We start from the raw sequence: 20,230 nt of genomic DNA, 5'->3' as shown, positions 1-20,230 counted from the left end.
GTGAACTTGATTTGCGTCAGTCATGTGGTCATAAATCTCAAGGTTACGTTGCCATTAGTCACCGACACGTCAAAAGCTAACGGCTTTCGCTGGAGGTGACGTCAACAAGGAGCTCACGCGCTTCTGGCTGCGTTTAAAAACCACCAAAGGATATTCATTGGGGTGTCACAGTAGCAATAAGGCCTCACTCAAGCCGTTTTATAACTATTTATCATTTTTTAGGGAACATTTACCACGCAAATTGTGACTGTTAACGGCATACAATGGGACGGGAAGTGATTCAAGTTTCCCGGATGATCTCCATTTGTCCACCGGATGGCGCCAGAGACAAGGATAAGGCGGCAGCAAGGCCACCAACCGTCTTCTGATTAAAATGCACGAGAAACATTGCTATGCAGTGACAAGAACATTTATTTCCAGGTTTTTTTCAGTCGTCTGGTCTATGAAGTGTCCATTGACATATCCCAGAGGCATACTGTTAGTGTGAATGCAGCAAAATCCATATACAACTCCGCAGGTTTATAGTGCAAAATTAAAAAAATGCATCAAAATTTAACTAGTGGTCAACATGGTCATGTTGACGGCAGAAATTCAAGTCCAAGCGGGCGTTTACATGAATCACGCCACTTTAACTCCATTGCATCTGCTCTTACAACCTACAGAACTCGTAACAGAGGAGATAAAAAGTCAACACACCTTCAAATAACAGGTTTTTGTGATAGGAACATTTTTTTTTGCAGCAGCCTTTTATAACCTGTAAAACATATACTGTATATAATAGTAAGCTATATAATGTTGCATAAGTGTGCATGCACTCATAACTGGGACGAGGCTGTTCAGAATTAACTGATCACACATCCCAAGTTATGAGGGTGTGCACACATTTGCAACCACATTGGTGTTTGACTTTCCTTCTGGTAAGATTCAAAAAATATATTTAAACGGAGTGACACAGTGGAAGATTGGTTAGCATGTCCGTCTCACAGTGCAGAAGTGCACGGTTCGATTCCGGCTCCAGCGTTCCTTTGTGGAGTTTGCATGTTCTCCCCGTGCCTGCGTGGGTTTTCTCCGGGTACTCTGGTTTCCTCCCACATTCATGGCATGTTAACGCAACACTCTAAATTGTCCCTAGGTGTGATTGTGAGTGGGATGGTTGTTTGTCGATGTGTGTCCTGCGATTGGCTGGTAGGGCACTAGCAATTAATATTAGCTATTTTAAAAGAGAGTCCTTTTGTTTCTACACATTAAGGTAAACAAATTAAAAAGAAAAAGAGGACAAAGTATTGTGAAAGAGTCAAATGTTCTGCCTGTAATTCACATCTTTATTTATAAAGCTTTTTTCTTTTTAGTGTTTTTTTTGTTGTTTTTTTCAGTCATGTAGTCTGTTACAGGGCCCAAAATGAACCAGGTAGGTAGCCTTTTTGTATATCCACTGGATGATGTAAACAATTCAAAGCCAAGGAAGACATTAGAAGGACCCAAGCTAAGAGATTACACATCATGTGACATTTGTATGACGCAGCAGGGGAAAAATCAAACGCTTTTTTTCCTTCCTTGAAAGTGCACTCCCCTCTCTCTCTCAAAAAAAAAAAAGATTTCAAACAAGTGCTCTTATGACATAATATATTAAAAGTATTTTGAAATTGCCTTCAACGTCCAACACATGATGACAACATAACAACGATTTGGCACATCAACTAAAATATGTTTTTCAATTCGCGCGCTACTTCACTGGCATTGTTAATTGCGGCACCAAGCGCACCGGGAATGGCGTGACCGAGGTAACCGACGTCGTAAACATAGTTCACATGAGGTCAGCGATGGTGAGACGCAGCTCTCGGTGCCACATCGGCGCTACAGTTCATTTATGTGGCGCTAGCACCTCAGGAAGTGGAGTCGCCCGCGTCGCGTAAACGCCAAACGGGCACTCGAGAAATGCAGATGGTGGAAGGGGGCGGGGCTTCTTGAAATACTAACACTAAGGTGCTTTCAGAGATGGGTGTCAAAGAGCGGCATAATAATTTACATGGTAAAATTATAAATTTATGTATTTTTTTTAAATAAAATGAAACCATTTGGTTGTTTTATGGTGTAATATTCTCCACAAAACAATGTGAACTTACTCGTAATATTTTGACATCAAACGTGTACTGTAATGCATTTTCTTTTCTTTACTTTTTTTTTGCATCATCACGCCATTTGTCTTGTAATATTATGACTTTCGGGGCGACCTGAATACTCCATAGCATCCAAGCACCATTACTGGTTTTCACTCTGCAGAGTGTTAAGTGTTAGTCTGTGCTAATAAAAGACATGTATGAGATAAAAGGATCCCAAACTCTGGCAGTGTTGGTTCACACTCGCCCCGCCCCACAAAAAAAATGTCCTTGAATAAATCACTTCTATGGTCTTATGTTTAAGACGTTTTTGGAGTTTTGACTAAAGTCAAAGCAAAGCAGCCCTGAGTCATCGACAGACCAGGTTAAGTTTCCAAGTCACAGCACCCTGAAGAACAACGCGAAGGAAGTAGTGTTTCCGCATCACGGCGGGAGGACCTGCCTGAGAGCGTCGCGTGTGTTTTGGCCCAGCTTGTCAGGGAACTTGACGCAGAAGTCCAGGATCATGTCACCTCGCTTGTCGGGCCACTTGGACAGTGGCAGGCCCTCGCCGGCAATGCGCTTCTTGGTGCCCGGCTTCACCACGTCGCGCGACGTCACCGTGATGGTGCGACCGTCCAGCGTCGGTGCGCTGACCGTGCACCCGCACAGGGCCTTAAACACAAACCGATGCAAAAAAATGAATAAGCACCTCACCTCAAAAACAGTGTTATTATTCATCATTCATGACAATACATGCACTTCAATTGACTGTATTACCCCTTTTATTTGTTATACCTTCAATTGCATTTTCAGACGCCACAATTTTACAATAAAAAATGTCAGAATTGAGCATGAACGTTTTCTGAAACTAATAATAATTTCACATTGAAACAGGAGTTGTGCAAGAATGTATATCTTATGAGAGGAAAAAAACCAAAAAGCTCCGGTGCTGCATGTATACCTAATGAAATGCCCACTTGAAGTACAGCAAAGGTACTTACGTCACGGAGTGATATTTTGGCAGGGTAAATAATATCGGAGCCCTCCCTCCTGAACACGGGGTGAGGTTTGTCTTTCACGACAAACACCACGTCGGCGGGAATGTTAGTGGGGGTCTCGTCGCCCTCGCGGGGGAAGGTGATCTTGGTTCCCTCTTTCCAGCCGCGCTTGATGTCCACCGACAAAATCTTGTCCTCACTACGTGTGGTTCGCCCGTCGGGGTTCAGCCTCTTGCGGGAGATCTTCATCTTCTTGGTGCAGCCGGCGAAGACCTCCTCCAGGCTCACTTTCAGCTCGTGCACCACCGGCGGGTCCTTCTGCCTCTCGCGGGTGACGTGGGGGCCGCCCAGGTGCGACTTGAAGGGCCGCTGGAAGCCGCCCATCCCGAAGGCGGCAAAGGGGTCGGCGGCGTCCACCGTGTCGTCGCCACCGTTCTGTGAGAAGAAGTGGTCGAAGGGGCCGCGGCCGCCGAAGAACTCGGCAAACATGGCGTGGGGGTCGCCGTGGAAGGTGTAGTTGTACGTGGAGCCGCTGTGGCCCCCGCCACCACCGACAGCGGAGCCCTTAAGCCCTAAAACAGAAAGTCATCAAAATCAGTGTTTCCCAACTTATATTGAGCCAAGGCAACTCACACTGGTCACCAGCATTTGCAATTTTAATCAGACATGGCTTAATGTGTCCCAAGACATATTTTGACACCAATTTAAAAAATGTCTGCGGCTTTTTTTTATAGCACATCAGGTTTTAATATTTTTATGTCAGGTTTGACCTACATAAGGTTGCATATAAGAATTATATCATATTTGATATTATATATTATGTATATATATTACATTGCATTGTAATTTATAGCTATGACGTTTCGGGGGGCGGGGGGGATCCACCCGTTGTTGAACCTGATCCTTAATTCGTAAATATTACTAATTGTACTCCGAGGCAGTTTGGAAAACAAATGAACGAGTGATATTACATATTACATTATTGTTATTCCAAACATTTTCTGAGCCGGCTATCCTCACTTATGATTATGAAAACCTGATGGACAAGAGAAAAAAAAGAGGACAGTTTCAGAATCTGCACCACCAAAAAATATTATATAAAAAATAATAGTGCAGTTGCATCGCTGATTAAAATAGTTTGCAAATCTTCGATGGCCTGTGAAACTGACATATGAAAAGTCTACACACCCCTGTTCATATGGTTCTGTGAAGCAATCCCACTTAAACTCATGATAAACGGATTCGGTCCACAACTGACTTCAGATGTTTTAGGAAGCTTTTCCTGAGATTTATGCAGTCACATATTGCAGCACAGGCAACTGTCCATAAACAAACAGCTTTTTTTGTCGCTTCTATTGTGTGTGCATCCATTTCATCACAACAGCAAAAGACATACAGTATTCATGAATTCAAACTTTAGATTCGTTGGTGGCGGGCTATCGTATGCACATTACGTCATATGAATTACGTCATTATTCGGTCATTATTTGCAATTTCTTTTCAGCATTTATTGTGGACAAACTACGCATTTAAACTATTACAGCTGGTTAAGCGACAACCGTCGGTGGGCTTCTGGTTCTTTCTAGAAAGTTCTCAAGCGGCAGCGGTGACATTGATGGACACTGTTGACCAATTAATGATGAGCTTGAGGTTAAGAAACGGGGGTAATCTACCTTCTTCGCCATATCGGTCGTAAATGTCTTTCTTCTTGGCGTCGCTGAGGACGTCGTAGGCTTCTGCTATCTCCTTAAATTTGTCCTCAGCACCAGCGGACTTGTTCTTGTCCGGGTGATAGCGGAGGGCCTGCTTCCTGTACGCCTTCTTGATTTCGTCTTCCGACGCACCCTTGGCTGTTCCCAGCACCTTGTAGTAGTCTTTACCCATCGCAAAGACTTACTCACTTCTTCGGCCACGTCTCGAGAAAACCAGACATTCCAAGAGGAGCCGCCGCCTGCAGGGGCTTCAACGGCACTTGGTTCTCGGTAGCCTCCGAGCTAGCTCCGGGTAAAGTGTTATTAGGCTGACCAGGCTCACTTCGATACGACTTTCCACTCCATGCCAAAGACCAGGAGGCAAGTGTCACCCAGATGGAACGAACAGACGTCAGACCCGCGTGTCAACCGAGATATAGATGACTGGACTGCCTGGGCAGCCGAGGCAGACCGCCAACCGCAGAGAGGAAACTTCTGGAAGAAGCTGGCGGTTCTGACGTATGTGTGAGATAAGCGGCGTGGTGAGATGATTACCTCTGGTCACTTCCGGGTTTGCGCGAAAACCAGGAAGTGGAAGAAACCCCAATTTTTAGAAAAATATTTCTTTTTCAATAGTCACACTGTCTTCTTTTCATTATTAACTCAAGCAAATGGGTATGTGGCATATGTCGTATTTTACTACTTTTCCTCACTTTGTTTCTCGTTTGCCTGAAACAATCAGGCGCTGTTGTATGATAGGGTCGCTCCTTAACTGTCTGACAGTGTATTCATCTTTTTTTTTACACAATGGACCCCTGCATATTCGCGGTTTAACGTTCGCGATTTCACCTATTGATGGGTATTTTCCCCAGCTATGCGCTGTTAATCGTTCCACGAATGTATGTTTATAAAAACTCACTCCTATAATTTCTACTGGACATTTTGGAGTATTGCCTCACTTGTTCCTAATGTGAAATCAGCATGGGTGATCTGCATAGGGGACATTATTAATGGGACATTGGAGGTCAAGAGTGAGAAAGAATGAGTAAATGGGTGTTCCTGAGGTTCAAGGGGGGAATAAGAAGTGTGTGTGTGGGGGGGGGGGGGTATCTGTATGTTGGCATGTGGAGGGTCTTCATCGCATCAGATCAGACTTGAAAGCAGGCCTGCTCGAGCCAGAATCAGAGCAGACAGGAGCAATGTCTTCTGAAGTAGTTGACAGTTGACCCGTGTCCAAGGACCACGCATCGGTATTTGTCACTGGCTCGACTGTGTACTGTATGCGTCCTCCCAAGGTTATTACCGAGCTGCTGTATAAAGAGCAAATCAGGCGGCTTATATTTAGCCTCGCAAATGACGCTCTGTGGATTATGTCTTGTGGCTCTCCGGTTTCGTCTTCAGCGACTCTGCCTAACATGACAGAGGTTGCGGTCCAAGCTATTCAGGTGAGGCTCAGTGTCATGTTCTTCCGCACCAGACATTTTTTGGGCTCCCCGCTAAGCACACAAATCCGCGAAAATAATTGCAGTCCACCATCGTCTTCCTCCGGGAGTGAAAGGCTACTCACGCAGCACTCGCGCCAGACTCACAGATCAGTAGTGCCGGAGGTTGTTCCACCGGCCGACTTTTGGGAATCATGGATGTCCTCGCTTTAGAGGCAAAGAATGTGAACGGTTCAGAGTCTGAGAAGAAGTCTTCATCCAGACCCAGACCCAAACCCAAACCACCCAAAAAGCCCAAAAGGATTGTTTACTTTGAAGTGGAAATTGTAGATGTGAAGACTAAAGAGAAACTGCTCCTGTTGGACAAGGTAAGAAGAGTTTTGGCCAGTATCTACTTTTGTTTTACAATTATGAAATATTGTGAAATCATGTATCGTGACCGCAGATGTTTGAAGTCCTCGACCTTACACAACTAAGACAGTTGAAGAATGTGAAGTACGTTAGAGGTTTTATGATTCATGTTTGGCACCTCCCAGGATTGCTTTCATGGTAGCGTTCAGTATGTCATTTTGGACAAAAGTGCTGTGCGCTAAATATGACGGCAGCGAAACAGTAGGTCGAAGATGTCCACGAGTTGAAAGAAAGACACTCATGAAGACTGCCAGACTACATCTCTCGCTATTAGGGTTGTAGTCAAGACTAAGATTTTGAGGAGCCAAGACAAAGTCAAGACCAAGACTTTGAGGGGATATGATGAAGTCAGAAGCAAGATTCAAGGTAGCCGAGACTGAGCAGAGGCCAAAACGTTAAGGGGCTGAGACTTATTCAACACCAAGAATTCAGGGGATTAAAAACAAATGAAGACCAAGCTTTTAAGGCGTTCATCCAAATTCAAAGTGAAGACGATATAAAGAATTCAAGTCTTTAAAGAGGTGAGACCAAGGTAAGACCAAGACTTTGAGGGATGAAACGAGTCGAGACCAAAACTTTCAGGAGCCAAGGACCAAGACTTTGAGGGCCTAAAACCAAGTCAAGACTAAAATTTTGGGCTGAGACTACTACTCCATCCTCCCCCTCCTGATGTCCGACTACAACACTTAATGTGACAAGGCTACAAATGCTAATTATGTGACTGCATTGCTGTTACTCCCACCAACGTTTTGTTTGCATTGTGATTTCAGGTGGAGCCAACTTCCACCATTTTGGATATTAAAGCTTTGTTTCACAAATCATGTACGTATGCTTAAAAACTGACGAAAAAGGACAACCGGTCAACGTCTCACTACAGGCGTGTCCATTTTGACAGATCCCAAGTGGTACCCGGCGAGACAATCTCTGCGCTTGGATCCGAGTCGGTGCATCAGCTCATGTTCTAATAGTATAGGAGGTCATTTCGAAACAGATCTTCATCTTAGATGGCGCTTTCTTTTTCTTAGAAACAAAGTGTCTCCGGGATGAGGAAATCCTTCAAACACTTCCTGTGGGAACCACGGCCAGCTTCTACTTCAGTGACCTTGGACCACAACTAACATGGGGGACTGTGAGCTCACGGCAGACACGGCGCTGGCGATTGTGTTGAACCCTTTCCTGCACCATGTAACCTGAACACATGATAAGTTCGTCCAAAGTAACCGCTGTCCCTGAAAGGGTTAAATACCACCCTGGATGTGCATTAATACCATCCATCCATTTTCCGATCCACTTCATCTTCACAAGGGTCACGGGGGGTGCTGGAGACGATCCCAGCTGCCTTCGGGCAGTAGGCAAGGGACACCCTGAACCGGTTGCCAGCCAATCACAGGGCACACATAAGATGAACAACCATTCATTCGAGTGTTCAATCAGCCTGCCATTCAGGTTTTTGGAATATGGGAGGAAACCAGAGTACCCGGAGAAAACCCACCGGGGAGAACATGCAAACTCCACACAGGAAGGCACGGTCCATCACCTAAAAGTCCATTTGCGGTCGTGTGTTTTCCTCTCACCTCCCACAGTGTCCATTTATCTCGGGACATCTAATCTCATGGCCCCATTTCTTTCCAAGGTGTTTATCCCCCCCCGGGGCTCTTGTCTCCCTCACTGTGCCACGTTGTTGCCTCCACATTTGCTCCCTCTCCTTACACCCTCATAAGCAACTATTTTAGTGCAAGGACTTTATCGAGTTTGTGGATATCAGAGATGTTGGCGGTCGATGAGATTTCGAAAAAAAAAGCAAGACTTTGAAAGGTTGAGACCATCTCAAACAAGACTGAACAGTCAAGGTTCAAGTGAAGATCAAGACTTTGAGACCAAGTCAAGCTCATCATTTTGAGATGACAAGAACAAGTCAGGGCGGCCCGGTGAGCCAGTGGTTAGCGCGTCGACCTCACAGTGCAGATGTCGTGGGTTCGATTCCGGCTCCGGCTTTCCTCTGTGGAGTTTGCATGTTCTCCCCGGGCCTGCGTGGGTTTTCTCCGGGTGCTCTGGTTTCCTCCCACATTCCAAAAAACATGCATAGCAGATTAATGGAACACGCTAAATTGTTGCTAGATGTGATTTTGAGCGTGAATGGTTGTTCGTCTCTGTGTGCCCTGCAATTAGCTGGCGACCGGTTCAGGGTGTCCCCTTGCCTACTGCCCGAAGACGGCTGCGATAGGCTCCAGTGCCCCCCCCCCCCGCGACCCTTGTGAGGATAAAGGGGAAGAGAAAAATGGATGGATGGAAGAACAAGTCAAGAGCAAAACGTTTAAGGAAGCGAGAGCTAGCTTTTGGAAGAGAGAATTGGAATAAATGCTCATTTTTAGCAAACATACGAAAACACTGAATTGTTGGACACGTGATGTTCTTATGTCCGGTATCGCATTTTGAGGCCTCTATCTGTCCAAGGTGCTCCCCTGTATCAACCACACTGTTCGCCTGACAGGTGTTCCTTGCAGAGTGCGTGGGTCCGCTGGTCATCTATGTAATGTTCTACTTCCGCCTCCCTTTCATCTATGCTCCAAAACACGATTTCACCGCCAGCGAGAACTGGGTCGTACAGTCAGTGTCTTTCTACCCCCCCCCCCACCCTTCCCCCTTATTGATTTTTAATCAATAGATTTTAAATCAGAAAAAAAAAAGTATTTTCTCGCACAGTTCTGCTTGCCTCTGTCACTCTTCGCATTACATCAAGAGGATTCTGGAGACGATGTTTGTTCACCGCATCTCGCACGGGACCATGCCCCTCCGGAATATATTTAAGGTGACTCGGCCACATTTGAAAAAGACCCGTCGCGATGCCGAATGTGAATTTGAATGAATTGTGTAGTCCAAATCTAAAAGGGAGAATCGTTCACCAAGTTTAAATGGCAATGGTTGCAGAATTGTGGATTTTACTGGTGTGCCGCAGCCTGGATGGCGTATTACATCAACCACCCGCTCTACACGCCACCACGTAAGTGACAACCTCACTTGTGATCACTCAAGTTCGTTCCTTCGTGAGTTCACATTGCATCATTCTATCTTTTTTTGTTTTTTAGTTTATGGGCAGCAGCAGGTGAATCTTGGACTTTATATTTTCTTGGTAGGTTTAATCCTAAAATCCATGCGGTGAATCGAACAAAGTACTCATGCTTGGATGTTTTGGTGTTTTTTTTTGTATGCACGCAGTTTTGCCAAGTTGGGAATTTTTCGATCCACGTGGCCCTTCGTAATCTCAAGCAGCCAGGTATTTCATTTTACAACACTTATCCAGAATAGTTGTGTTCAAGTTGAGAACAATGTTTCCTGTCATCTCAGGTTCAAAAGTTAAGAAGCTTCCTTACCCGACAAAAAATCCCTTCACATGGATTTTCTGGCTGGTGTCTTGTCCAAACTACACATATGAGGTAAGAACCAATGAAAAACAAAGAACTCCACTTGTTGTTTTTCTCTAAATACTGGAGCGACGCAACTTTTTTTTTTTTTTTCGCTGGACAATGACAAAATATTTTTGTGTGTATCTTCATTCAACTTCTATCTGTCTTAATATTTCCATTTTTTAAAGAGATCATTGGGTAAGTCATCCTTAACCCTTTCACGCACCCTGTAAGATGATAAGCTGTCGTAGTAGCCACTGTGCCTGAAAGGGTTAAAAGAAGAAAAAAACACCTATATATAAAATAATTTTAAAATGTTTACTTTGCTTGTGGAGACCACTTATACTGTCAAAGTAAATTTTACATTCCACTCTCCTGGGTAAATCCATAACGCATCGTTTAGCTAAAATGCAACAATTATTTCTTTCCCCCCCAAAAACGGCAACATTTGGAAATGCACCTTAATTTTGCATGTCTTCCTTTTATCATTTATTCCCATTCATTTTTATCCTGTATAACGTGTCCCAATACAATATCTCTTATTTTGGTCCAGATTTTCGCAATCATCGTAGAAGTTGACATGTTTGATTTGCTTTCGCGGGCCACATAAAATGCTGTAGCGGGCCAGATCCGGCCCCTGGGCCTTGAGTTTGACACCTGTGCTCTAAACTATGACAATAATGACCCACGAAAAAAAAAAGATCATTGGCTGGTCACGTTCGGTTAGTGTGAAAAGTAACACTCGCTCAAACACCGGTGCTAATAAAACCGTTAAAGAGGATGTCCTGGCTGCTCCACTGTGTATCATAAATCTCGAGAGTAAAAGATTTATAGCAATGACAGTAAGAGTCCTGTGCTTGTTACAAGCACTGCACTAATTTGAATGAACAAATTATTATATACAGCCAGTGGTGACAAGTAGTCAATTAATACACAGTGAAGGGAGAACGTGACATCAACGTGTGCGTGTTTAGGTGGGCTCGTGGTTGGGCTTCAGCGTGATGACACAGTGCCTGCCCGTGGCGCTCTTCACGCTGGCCGCCTTTGTGCAGATGAGCGTGTGGGCCCGAGGAAAACACCGAGCCTACTTGAAGGAGTTCAAGGACTATCCCACCTTACGCTCCCCCATACTGCCTTTCATCCTTTAGAACACCACATGGAGGTTGGGGTGGGGGAACCCCCCCCCCCCCGGCCCTCCCTATCAGGGGCCATTTTTTTGTACATGTGCTCCCAGTGCCGTATGAAATGTCTACAAAAAAAAAAAATATATATATATATATATATATATATAATTCGATGCAACATGTTATTGTTACATAAAGGGCTGAACAATTTTGAAAAAGAATCGAATTGCGATTTTCTTTTGTTGTTGTTCCCCTCAATATTCAGTTTAATAATTTTTTTAAAGGACCTCTTGTATTTTTTTATTTTTCATCTTGACCACACTGAACAATGTCAAATTTGTTTTACATCAATATTTTGGTCTTGTAAGTTAGACGCATGCTACAATAAAGACAGACGAGCCGTGAATTAATATGAAAGGCCATTTTTCAACCTCAATTCGAGTTGTTAGTTGAGTAAATACTTTGACCTGCAGTATTTTAAGCGTTCACTACGACAACAAATTTCAACACAAAGAGTGTCGCGTTAACCTAAGCGGGTAAGTCCTAAATCAAATGGAAACTAATTTGTGGCTTTCTCACTTCGATTTTTTATGTAAATATGCGGACTGCACTGCTTAAGCACCGAACCTATCCAGAGATGATGTACCTTTTTTTTTTTTTTTTGAAAATTGCATTCTACTACATTACGATGTTGATTTGAATATGATTAGTTGTTCGGCCCTATTAGACATTACAAGCACATGTTTGACTGCTTTAAAGTCTTAATTTCTGATTTTTATTGTTGTTTGCTTGCTTTTGAAAGATTGACTGCTGCTTTTGTTCGGAAAACAAAAAACAAACCAAAAAAAAGGTGTACTGGGACAGTTAATTTGCTTGCATACAAATAGTCGCCTGCCCACCCATCAGGAGTCAAATTAAACAACCAAGTTAAACAACCATAATTGCTGCTGATCTCTCAATGCAGCAATTATGAGTGTTTATATAAGGTGCTAGTGTACATATTTCTTATCCGATGCGTGGGCTGGTATGCGAGGTAATACTTTTGAAGAGCATCATAAAGGTGTTTTTTATTATTATCATTATTATTATTATCATTAGTAATTTAACTGCTGAATAAACTCCGTTTATGTAACATGGGTTCCTGATTGTGTTCATGCTAGAAGCATGGTGTTGATGCTTCGTCGAATGTACGTTGTGTACATGTCATTTTTTTCTTTCCACCCAAAAAATTTAACGAATAAGTCAAACAGGCGTGAGCTTTATTGGTGACTCTTGTCGGAAGTATGGACTGATTGATTAAACCAAAAAAAAAAAAAAAAAACGAACAAAAAACGACGACACCCAGTGGAATGTTACACACTTCAAATGGATGGACTTGTATTACAACACAAAGCGGCAGACGACTAACACAGAAAATATTGCATGTGGTCCAACGGGTTGGCCTTTAAAATTTCAATATTGCCCGTTTGTCGATTGAATATCGACCACGCGTGTCACAACGCAAACCGACGAGGTACATAACGACAGAGATGAACGCGTTGGCAGCTACGCCAGGAACTGCGATGCATGCACGTTGGAACGCGCGCGCGGTTTGTTTTACCTGCGAGACTTTGGTGGGAGCGAAGAGTCGGAGGCGAGCGCATCGCAGTCGGGAACTCCACAGGAAGTGCACGTGTGGCTTTTCTTAAAGGGCCACTGCTCCTTTTGCACGGGGGGGAAATTAGGATCATGAGAGGTAGGATGATTGCTTTGTCACTGGTCCTTTCTTTTCCTCCATGCGTCTTTCTTCATACATCGAGAGACTATATGCCATGTCGTGTGGCGCGATCCTAGTGGAAGAGTTTTTTATGTTGTTGTTGTTTTTTTTGCTTTCTCAGTCACAGTCAGCACACTCCATCAGAGGTTGTCGCACTCCAAGAAGTGGCTCCTTTGCAGCACTTTGATGTGACGCTCGTAGATTTTGAGCGCAGGGCCCAGTCGGATGGAGAGGCCGGTCAGCACGTCGCTACGCTGCATGAGCAGCAGCGACTTGCCGTCGATCTCCTGTAGGCGGATGCGCGACGCGGCGTTAGGGATGGCAAGCATGACGCTACTTGTAGCTAACGATAACCTTGATCTTTGTGGGAGAGGGTCAGTCCTTTCAAAAGTGTCAAACATTAAAAAAAAAAAAGAAGAAGATATTTATAATGTATGAAAAAGAAATTGTTAAATTTGGAATTATTAAATTATATTCTGTTTTTGTCATTCTGATCAATAACAAAATGGTATAAAATACACAACAGTAAACGCAGTTTTATTAAAGCACATAAATATAAAAAATACAAATATGAAAAAGTCATTCAATATTAATTTTTAATTTAAATCTTGATTACTACTTTAAATAATTTATGATGTATTTTATTTAAAAAATAACTGTTATATCCTTCATATTTTGGGGATTTTTCAAAAATAGTATTTTAAATAATAATACAAACTATTATGATAAACATACGAGCAGGAGCACCCACCTGCGTCCTGAAGGCAAGCGCCTGCTCTGGAAAGCCGGCATCAACAAAGTAACTGGCCACGTCGGCCACCGTCCACTGCAGCAAGTTCTGACTCAAGTTCGCCTTCTTCTCCGGGCTGCTACCAAAGAAGGAAGACATAGATTTTGTTTCGACACATTTTGAGAAAGGCGACAGTGGAAGCTTGACTTACAGGTCGTCGCTTTTATCGTCGCCGTTTACGTGAACGGTCTCGGCTTGCTCCAAGGAGGCAAGCGCGTCCGCATTTTTCTTCGGAGTGCCTGTTGATGGAACATAGAGCTTGATTGTGACTTTGGCTTCCCACGTTCCTAAAAAATTTACAACTGAAGAAAAACAGCTAACGTGCCGAATGGCAAAGGATGTGCATCCAAGTTGTGACACTGTGGATACACGGTGAGCAAGAATGTGAGAGATCTTGTGTTGGTGTTTTTATACATGCATTAAACTGCCCCCCAGTGGCACACATCAGAAGATGCCACAATGAAATAATCATGATGCGCAATTTGCTTGATTTTTGCAAAACTTACAGTCGCCCGACGATGACAGCGTCTGCGCTTGAACCTGGGACGCGTCGCCGCTCCTCTCCTGTGGCACGGGAGAAATAAAACACGGACAGCGTCAAGTCGCGACAAGCAGGAAACAGCAAATGAACGGCCGAAACGGGGCCACGCTCTTCACCAGTTGCACGGCGTAGTCGGGTACCAGCTGGTCCAAGAGGGGGCTGCTGTCCTCCCTCTTGACCTCCTCCTTCACGTCGTTGTTCATGGGAGCGCTCGGGCAGATGGGTACGGGGTGGACTGTCGCTTCACACGCTAATAACAGAGCCGGGCGGGAGCAAGTCATGTATGTGCAAACACCTCTTCATTTTGTCCTTATTCTGTGGTACTTTGAGAGTCGAGTGACTCAATGTGGACTCAATTCGACATGCTTTTCGATGAGCAGCAAATAGTGAACAATTCTCCCCTCCCACCCCCCCAAAAAAAAAGAAACAATTTAATAATTCCCTAAAGAAAGCCCCCACGACCTTAATTTTAACATGAACCAGAATCTATGTAATGGCTGCCCATCCTTTTTCGACAGCTTAGACACAAACGTTACAGGAACACAAGGAAAGACTGTACTCACAGTCATATAATCTTTATCCTCTGCATAGAACGACAAATATAAGTGCCACACATGAGGAGTTTGCATGCGATTATAGATCCCACTGGAGTTCTAGGCAGGACATGCTTTTACTGCCCCCAGGTGGCCAAGGTGGGCACACCAGAATGTGCAGCATTCAATTGATGCAGTGTGACAAAAACTGCTCAATTATAATCAATTCTATTTAATTATATCATCATGACGATGTTTCTAGAAAGTACAGTCAACCCCCCCCCCCCCCCGACAGCCACACACTCACAATTCGGCACCCATGGATTTGCATAGTCAAAGATTTTTTTGTCCCGGATTGCTTTTCGTCGTATATTTTTTTCTGGGTGTTTTTTTTTTCCCCATGGAAAACATACTGAGAATGTTGATCACCTTTTTTGAAGAAATGTTCACTTTTGTACCCCCTCCCCCACTAGGTGTCAATTATACACACATTTTGCTACGCACAGGTTGGCCTGGTCGGGTTTGACTGGACAACGTTATGGAGTGGCTCATTAAAATACACATGAGAACAACTTTTGTAGTTTTGTGGTTGGATGGCTGGAATGGACAAATTGCATCTCCATTAATTTCAACATGAAGAGATGATTTGAGTTGGATCCGCTTCAAACAAGGTATATTCTTGTCGCGTTACCTTTGTCTATGTGGATTCCCTTCTGCGGGCGCTCCACTGGGCAGCCGGTGACCCCGTTGGCCCAGTCGTGATGTGTGAGGGTCCTGGGGTTTGTGGGGGACAGGGAGCTGGGCCTGGCGGCTGCCATTTGGAAGGAGATGACACAGTCCAGACCAGAGGCGGGAGAAGGACCAGGACCCGGGCCGGGCCCAGGCCGAGCATGAGAGGGCGAGCAGGGTGCGGACGCCGCTCGCAATACAACCGGCGTCGCCATGCACACGGGGCCGGGGGAGGGTCCGTCCTGGCCGTCCCGGCTCTCGTCGCCGCCCTCCTCGTCCATGTTGCTGTCTGTGTCCATGGCCATGGAGGTGTCAGCCTGGAAGAGTAAAGAGTGTATACATGAAGACAAATTATGAGGGGATGGCATTCTGTAGTGATTCTTATACCGGTAAATCTTACAAGAGTTGTCGGGATTGCCAGGATATGCTGTTTCACACAGTAAAAACCCATCCATCACGTGCTCCCAGTTTGCAGGCCCTCTAATTCACCGATTTTTTTTTTCAGTTTAATTAAATAACTTTTGTTCTTCCGCCCTTTAATTTGGGGTGTAATTCAAGAGTCAGACATTAGGTAGGAGCCGTCCATTCTGGGCGGATAGTGGTCTAAACAGATAGTTCTCTGGTTTATAAGTGAACTCTGCTCTTTTATGTATACTTTTATCCGGTACTATATATCGTCTTCTGTTATGTGTATTCTATTCTGTGCCGTTATGACATGAATTGTGCCGAGGCTTCTTGGCCAGATCACCTGTGAAAACCAGAACTTGCTCTCAAATTGATTGAATAGCATCTCTTGTCATACAATTTCTCAGAGGGTTTGCATTGTCATTAATTATCGAGTAAACTCTCAGGGGGTTTTTTTGGGGGGGGGGGGGATTTCTGGCCAAACTTCTTACTACCGGTCGTCATTAAATATCAAACTTGTGATGCAATAACATTAAAGTAAAATCATGTCACATGGAATCTAGTGATGCTTTTTACACACATTAATTTTGCAATTCAACACACATAAATGATTCTTCTTTGTACAACATTGGAAAATAATTTTACACAGTAAGTCCCCCAGTACGATTTTTGAATGTGTGCTATAGAGCAGGGGTCCCCAACCTTTTTTGCCCCACGGACCAGTTTATGTCAGACAATATTTTCAGGGACCGGCATTTAAGGTGTGGCGGAAATTATACAACAAAATAATAGGATATGAGCTGCATGAAAACTGTGGCGTTTTCGAAATATAATAACAATAAACACAAGGAGCGTATAATCTGGCCGCAACACTCTGATCGCGATGGTAATGTTTAATGCATTCAAAATACGATACAATGCAAATTCAAAGTGCATGAAAATGACGACTCACCACAGCCCCAAGCTTGATTTTCTGCAACCAGACGGTCCCGTCTCGTGGTAATAGGAGACAATGACACCTCAAGTGTGTGTTTAATGTCCAGTCTATTTCGTAATTTTGTTTTAGTCGCCGTTGCTGCAGAAAACCCCGCCTCACACAGGTAGCATGTCTGAAATAGCAACAGTGCTATTGTGGCGATCTCAGAATATTCAGCCATAACTTTAATCCAGTTGGCTCGAACGTACTTTTTAGGTCGCCGTCATTTGCGATCTCCAGCAGTTTTTTCCCCTCATTTTTTACTCATTGTATTTTTAGCGTAATCGGTCACGTGACGCAGAAGCGTGGCTTGATGTGTGTCAAGCGTGACACAGGCGGATGTAACGGAGAATCCGCTAATTTTTCAAAATAAAACATCTTTCGTATTCCGAAATAAATAAAACGGAATTAAGGCAAGTTCTTTCTGTGCGGCCCGGTACCAAATGCCCTGCGGACTGGTACCGGTCCGCGGACCGGCGGTTGGGGACCGCTGCTATAGAGCACATTCGCTTGAACCGCAGAAATTGGCAATGTCAATATATTTCACGAAACATGAGTTTACTCATGTAAAACGTAGCACTCAAAAGATAAAAGTTGAGCTGTTCTGTCGATTTGAGGATCACTTCCCGTCTCCAAAACATGAACAGCACTGGCAATTCCTGGTTGAATTGTGCACGTCATGAAAGAAAATCCTGCCCGTCCCAAGTGCTTTCAACCCGAAAGGATTGTTGACACGACTGCAGGGGGTTGGCTGTCTGAACGCGTTTGAATTCTGAAAAATGTTCGTGCACATGTCGCAATTTGACCCCCGTGGTTGTAAATCATTAGTTCTGACTCAGAAGTACCGCAACTTTGAAGAAAGAGGAGGGGAAACGAGTTGAGAGGACGTTTCTTCTTCGACGGGGCGGTTCGTAAGCAAGCTAAGCTGCTGCGTGTCGTGGAGCGCGCAACGCCTCCCCCACCCCCTCCTCCTCCTCCTCCACGCCGCCGCATTTCACGCAACTTTCACAAACGCCCCTGAGAAAACACCAACCTAGAATCGTGCGGCATTGCAAACACACGCCGAGGTGATCCTCGTCGGTGGACGCATTCGTTGTTAATCGCTACATCACAAGCGACAACACACAAAGTGCCGATGGGAGGAGGTTTCTGCATGCGCAAATTTCCGCCGAAGTGCGCACGCAGTTTGAACGTCTCGCCATTGTGCGTGCGTGGTGCGAACGATGAGGGCGTTTTGGGGGAAGGTGGGGGCAGAAGCGAGAGAGCTAGCGAGAGAGCTAGAGAGAAAGAGGTTGGCTTTATAGCGACGCGCCAGCAGCTCTAATTTGACGTTGGGACTAGTCCGCTATCGGACACGTCGAGTTTTCACATCAGGGTGATCCACAACATGTGTTTTGGGTCGCCCCCCCCCTTTCTCTCTCTTTTTTTTTGCGAGGACTTTGACTCGACGTGCCCGCGGCTTAACACGCATCGGACGTACAGCCACGCGTCCATCCAGCCGAGCAAGCAAACAAGCAAGCGTTTTGTTTCGTTCTCAGTTACCGACCACCGCATTTATCTGGAAATGCTGAAAGTTAAATCAAGAACCACTGGTTTACAGTGTCCGATAATAGACGCAGGGCTTGACTTCACGCGTCGCCCAGTCACGCGTCCACCCCCACCCCCCGGCCTCCCCCAAAAAAGTGGCGCAGATGCCACTTCCAAGGCACAAAAAATGCTGTATATGCACAAGATAAGTCGCTGACATGTGACTAATAATAAAATAATGGCACGTTTGGAAGTAAGGGACGAAGGTTTGTAGTCTCGTCATGGTTGAAACGTGCCTTAAATAACAAATGACGCTCGAAAAAAGCGTAATGTCTTCGCATCTCCTATATTTTTGGGCACTTTTACGGCCGAGTCCTTGGTTATAACATTTTACAAAGACAAACGCGCATCCCGGCATGTGTCAAAATAAAAGCTATTTTCATGAGTTTGAACACCAATAGTTCAATAGTGAAACGCCACTTCCGGGTTTGACTCGCGTATCCATGGATAAATTGACCGACGCCCCACCATAAGCTCCAGGAACGCCGAGTTTTGGCCTCATTTCGAGCTCAAAACGCTGCTTCTGTCCAAAGACACACGCTTACAACCACTACTGAGTGTGTTTGGCTGGCTTTTAAGCAGAAACGAGTGAGAAATGGACGTTACAGTGCTCGCACGCGCACCTTCTCTCCCCCCTCCCCTTCTCTCCTCTGTGGTCCGCGGTAGCGCTCAACCGCCGCTCCCCGTTTGCGGCATTCCTTTTCTGGGTACACTCGCAAACCACTCCCCGCTCAAGACACATTAAAGACGCTTTGAGATAATTTCAACAAACAGTCATTTAGAAAAGGGTGCCGTGTTTGATTTCGTCCCTCCACCTGTGAAGGAAATACTGAACTGTAAAATTTAATACAAGAGGAAAGAAAGGAACGTGACTTACCTCATCGTCGTCGTCGTCCGGGTCCGCGGGGCCGAGCGCGCTGTCCCCGTTGCTTAAGTCTGAGTGACTGGCGTCGTTCACGGCCGCCACAGACGTCGTCGCCCCCGTCGCTACCGCCGCAGAAGAAGACGCCGTCACGGTGTCGTCCTTTTTGCGGCACCGCCGTTGAACCTTGGCGGCGTTCCGGTACGAAATGGAGCCCTTGTAGTTGACTTTGAGCACCGTCTGTTCGCGAATGAGCTTCTCAAGCTCGCCGCACGTTTGGTCGGGCTCGCACCCGTGGCGTCGCCGGACCATTCGGCAGATTCGCTCTAAGTCCGGACGGGCTTTTCGCGACCGCAGCGAGTCGATAGTGTCCAGTATCCACTCGCGGTACTTGGCGTCGGACATTTTCCTCCTCTTTATGTGTTACACTATTATTTTTGGGGGGAAGGGGGGCGATGGGGGAGTGGAGGGGGTGTCTCCCCTCTCTAGTGCGTTAGTTGCAGCGGCCGAGAAGCGGAAACCTTCGACCGTACGCTTGCCTGCGTCTGGCTCGTGCGCTTAAGGTGGAACGGCAGATTTGCAGGCCAAAAGTTTCGCCCGCCCTTTCTTCGCTCGCCCGTTCTGTTGGGTGGAGTTTACGGCGACGCGCGACTTAACAAAGTGGGGGTACGTTTAGCAAGTAAGAAAGTAAGAGTGCGGGGGTGGGGGTTGTAAACTCGTCAGCCTACAACGTGTTTTAAATGACACATGACGCTCGGAGACGATCGACAATGTTTTAGATACGTTTTTTCAACTCCCGGTTGTAAAACTCAAGTAACACAAATGTGTAATTCCGGGAAGTCGGTTCAAAATAAAATGTGGGACTAAGTTTGAAATTACAAC

At 45.2% G+C, this 20,230-nt stretch overlaps 3 protein-coding genes across 6 annotated transcripts; 1 reads left to right on the top strand and 2 right to left on the bottom strand.

The window, feature by feature from the left end:
- Positions 1 to 391: 391 nt before the first annotated feature.
- On the bottom strand, positions 392 to 5,296 carry dnajb1a (DnaJ heat shock protein family (Hsp40) member B1a). The gene is made up of 3 exons (XM_086133381.1): positions 4,771 to 5,296; positions 3,101 to 3,669; positions 392 to 2,771 (listed from the first exon to the last, which is right to left on the bottom strand). Exons 1-3 carry the CDS (start codon positions 4,979 to 4,981, stop codon positions 2,541 to 2,543), a joined length of 1,011 nt encoding a protein of 336 aa, XP_085989507.1. The 5' UTR covers positions 4,982 to 5,296; the 3' UTR covers positions 392 to 2,540.
- A 612-nt stretch (positions 5,297 to 5,908) lies between these two features.
- Positions 5,909 to 12,306, top strand: tecra (trans-2,3-enoyl-CoA reductase a). 3 transcript variants are annotated; one of them, XM_086133378.1, is made up of 12 exons: positions 5,909 to 6,233; positions 6,317 to 6,598; positions 7,412 to 7,463; positions 7,537 to 7,581; positions 7,667 to 7,770; positions 9,133 to 9,248; positions 9,345 to 9,450; positions 9,570 to 9,642; positions 9,728 to 9,771; positions 9,858 to 9,915; positions 9,987 to 10,075; positions 11,020 to 12,306. In XM_086133378.1, the coding sequence occupies exons 2-12, from the start codon at positions 6,425 to 6,427 to the stop codon at positions 11,191 to 11,193; spliced, it is 1,035 nt and encodes a 344-aa protein (XP_085989504.1). In that variant the 5' UTR covers positions 5,909 to 6,233; positions 6,317 to 6,424; the 3' UTR covers positions 11,194 to 12,306. The 3 variants fall into 3 exon arrangements, with proteins under 3 accessions (XP_085989504.1, XP_085989505.1, XP_085989506.1); XM_086133379.1 differs by lacking the exon at positions 6,317 to 6,598; XM_086133380.1 differs by having other exon boundaries at positions 5,909 to 6,598; positions 9,728 to 9,744.
- A 105-nt stretch (positions 12,307 to 12,411) lies between these two features.
- On the bottom strand, positions 12,412 to 20,059 carry samd1a (sterile alpha motif domain containing 1a). 2 transcript variants are annotated; one of them, XM_086133376.1, is made up of 7 exons: positions 19,364 to 20,059; positions 15,481 to 15,835; positions 14,373 to 14,506; positions 14,222 to 14,279; positions 13,867 to 13,954; positions 13,677 to 13,791; positions 12,412 to 13,212 (listed from the first exon to the last, which is right to left on the bottom strand). In XM_086133376.1, exons 1-7 carry the CDS (start codon positions 19,751 to 19,753, stop codon positions 13,066 to 13,068), a joined length of 1,287 nt encoding a protein of 428 aa, XP_085989502.1. In that variant the 5' UTR covers positions 19,754 to 20,059; the 3' UTR covers positions 12,412 to 13,065. The 2 variants fall into 2 exon arrangements, with proteins under 2 accessions (XP_085989502.1, XP_085989501.1); XM_086133375.1 differs by having other exon boundaries at positions 13,677 to 13,794; positions 19,364 to 20,058.
- Between the last annotated feature and the right edge of the window lie 171 nt (positions 20,060 to 20,230).

The sequence above is a fragment of the Hippocampus guttulatus genome, chromosome 16, assembly GCF_054856545.1.
Source record: "Hippocampus guttulatus isolate MCC_2025c chromosome 16, RoL_Hgut_1.0, whole genome shotgun sequence".
Classification (NCBI taxonomy): Eukaryota; Metazoa; Chordata; class Actinopteri; order Syngnathiformes; family Syngnathidae; genus Hippocampus; species Hippocampus guttulatus.
This window is presented reverse-complemented; position numbering and strand designations above follow the sequence as displayed.

Coding starts and splice junctions, on each gene's coding strand:
- samd1a (XM_086133375.1), bottom strand. CDS start 19,753: ATGTCCGACGCCAAGTACCGCGAGTGGATACTGGACACTATCGACTCG. Junction 15,836..19,363: donor CGGACGACGACGACGATGAG/GTAAGTCACGTT, acceptor TTACTCTTCCAG/GCTGACACCTCCATGGCCAT. Junction 13,795..13,866: donor GACGATAAAAGCGACGACCT/GTAAGTCAAGCT, acceptor CTTCTTTGGTAG/CAGCCCGGAGAAGAAGGCGA.
- tecra (XM_086133378.1), top strand. CDS start 6,425: ATGGATGTCCTCGCTTTAGAGGCAAAGAATGTGAACGGTTCAGAGTCT. Junction 6,599..7,411: donor AACTGCTCCTGTTGGACAAG/GTAAGAAGAGTT, acceptor TTGTGATTTCAG/GTGGAGCCAACTTCCACCAT. Junction 9,916..9,986: donor TCGTAATCTCAAGCAGCCAG/GTATTTCATTTT, acceptor CTGTCATCTCAG/GTTCAAAAGTTAAGAAGCTT.
- dnajb1a (XM_086133381.1), bottom strand. CDS start 4,981: ATGGGTAAAGACTACTACAAGGTGCTGGGAACAGCCAAGGGTGCGTCG. Junction 3,670..4,770: donor CGACCGATATGGCGAAGAAG/GTAGATTACCCC, acceptor TTTCTGTTTTAG/GGCTTAAGGGCTCCGCTGTC. Junction 2,772..3,100: donor CCAAAATATCACTCCGTGAC/GTAAGTACCTTT, acceptor TTTGTGTTTAAG/GCCCTGTGCGGGTGCACGGT.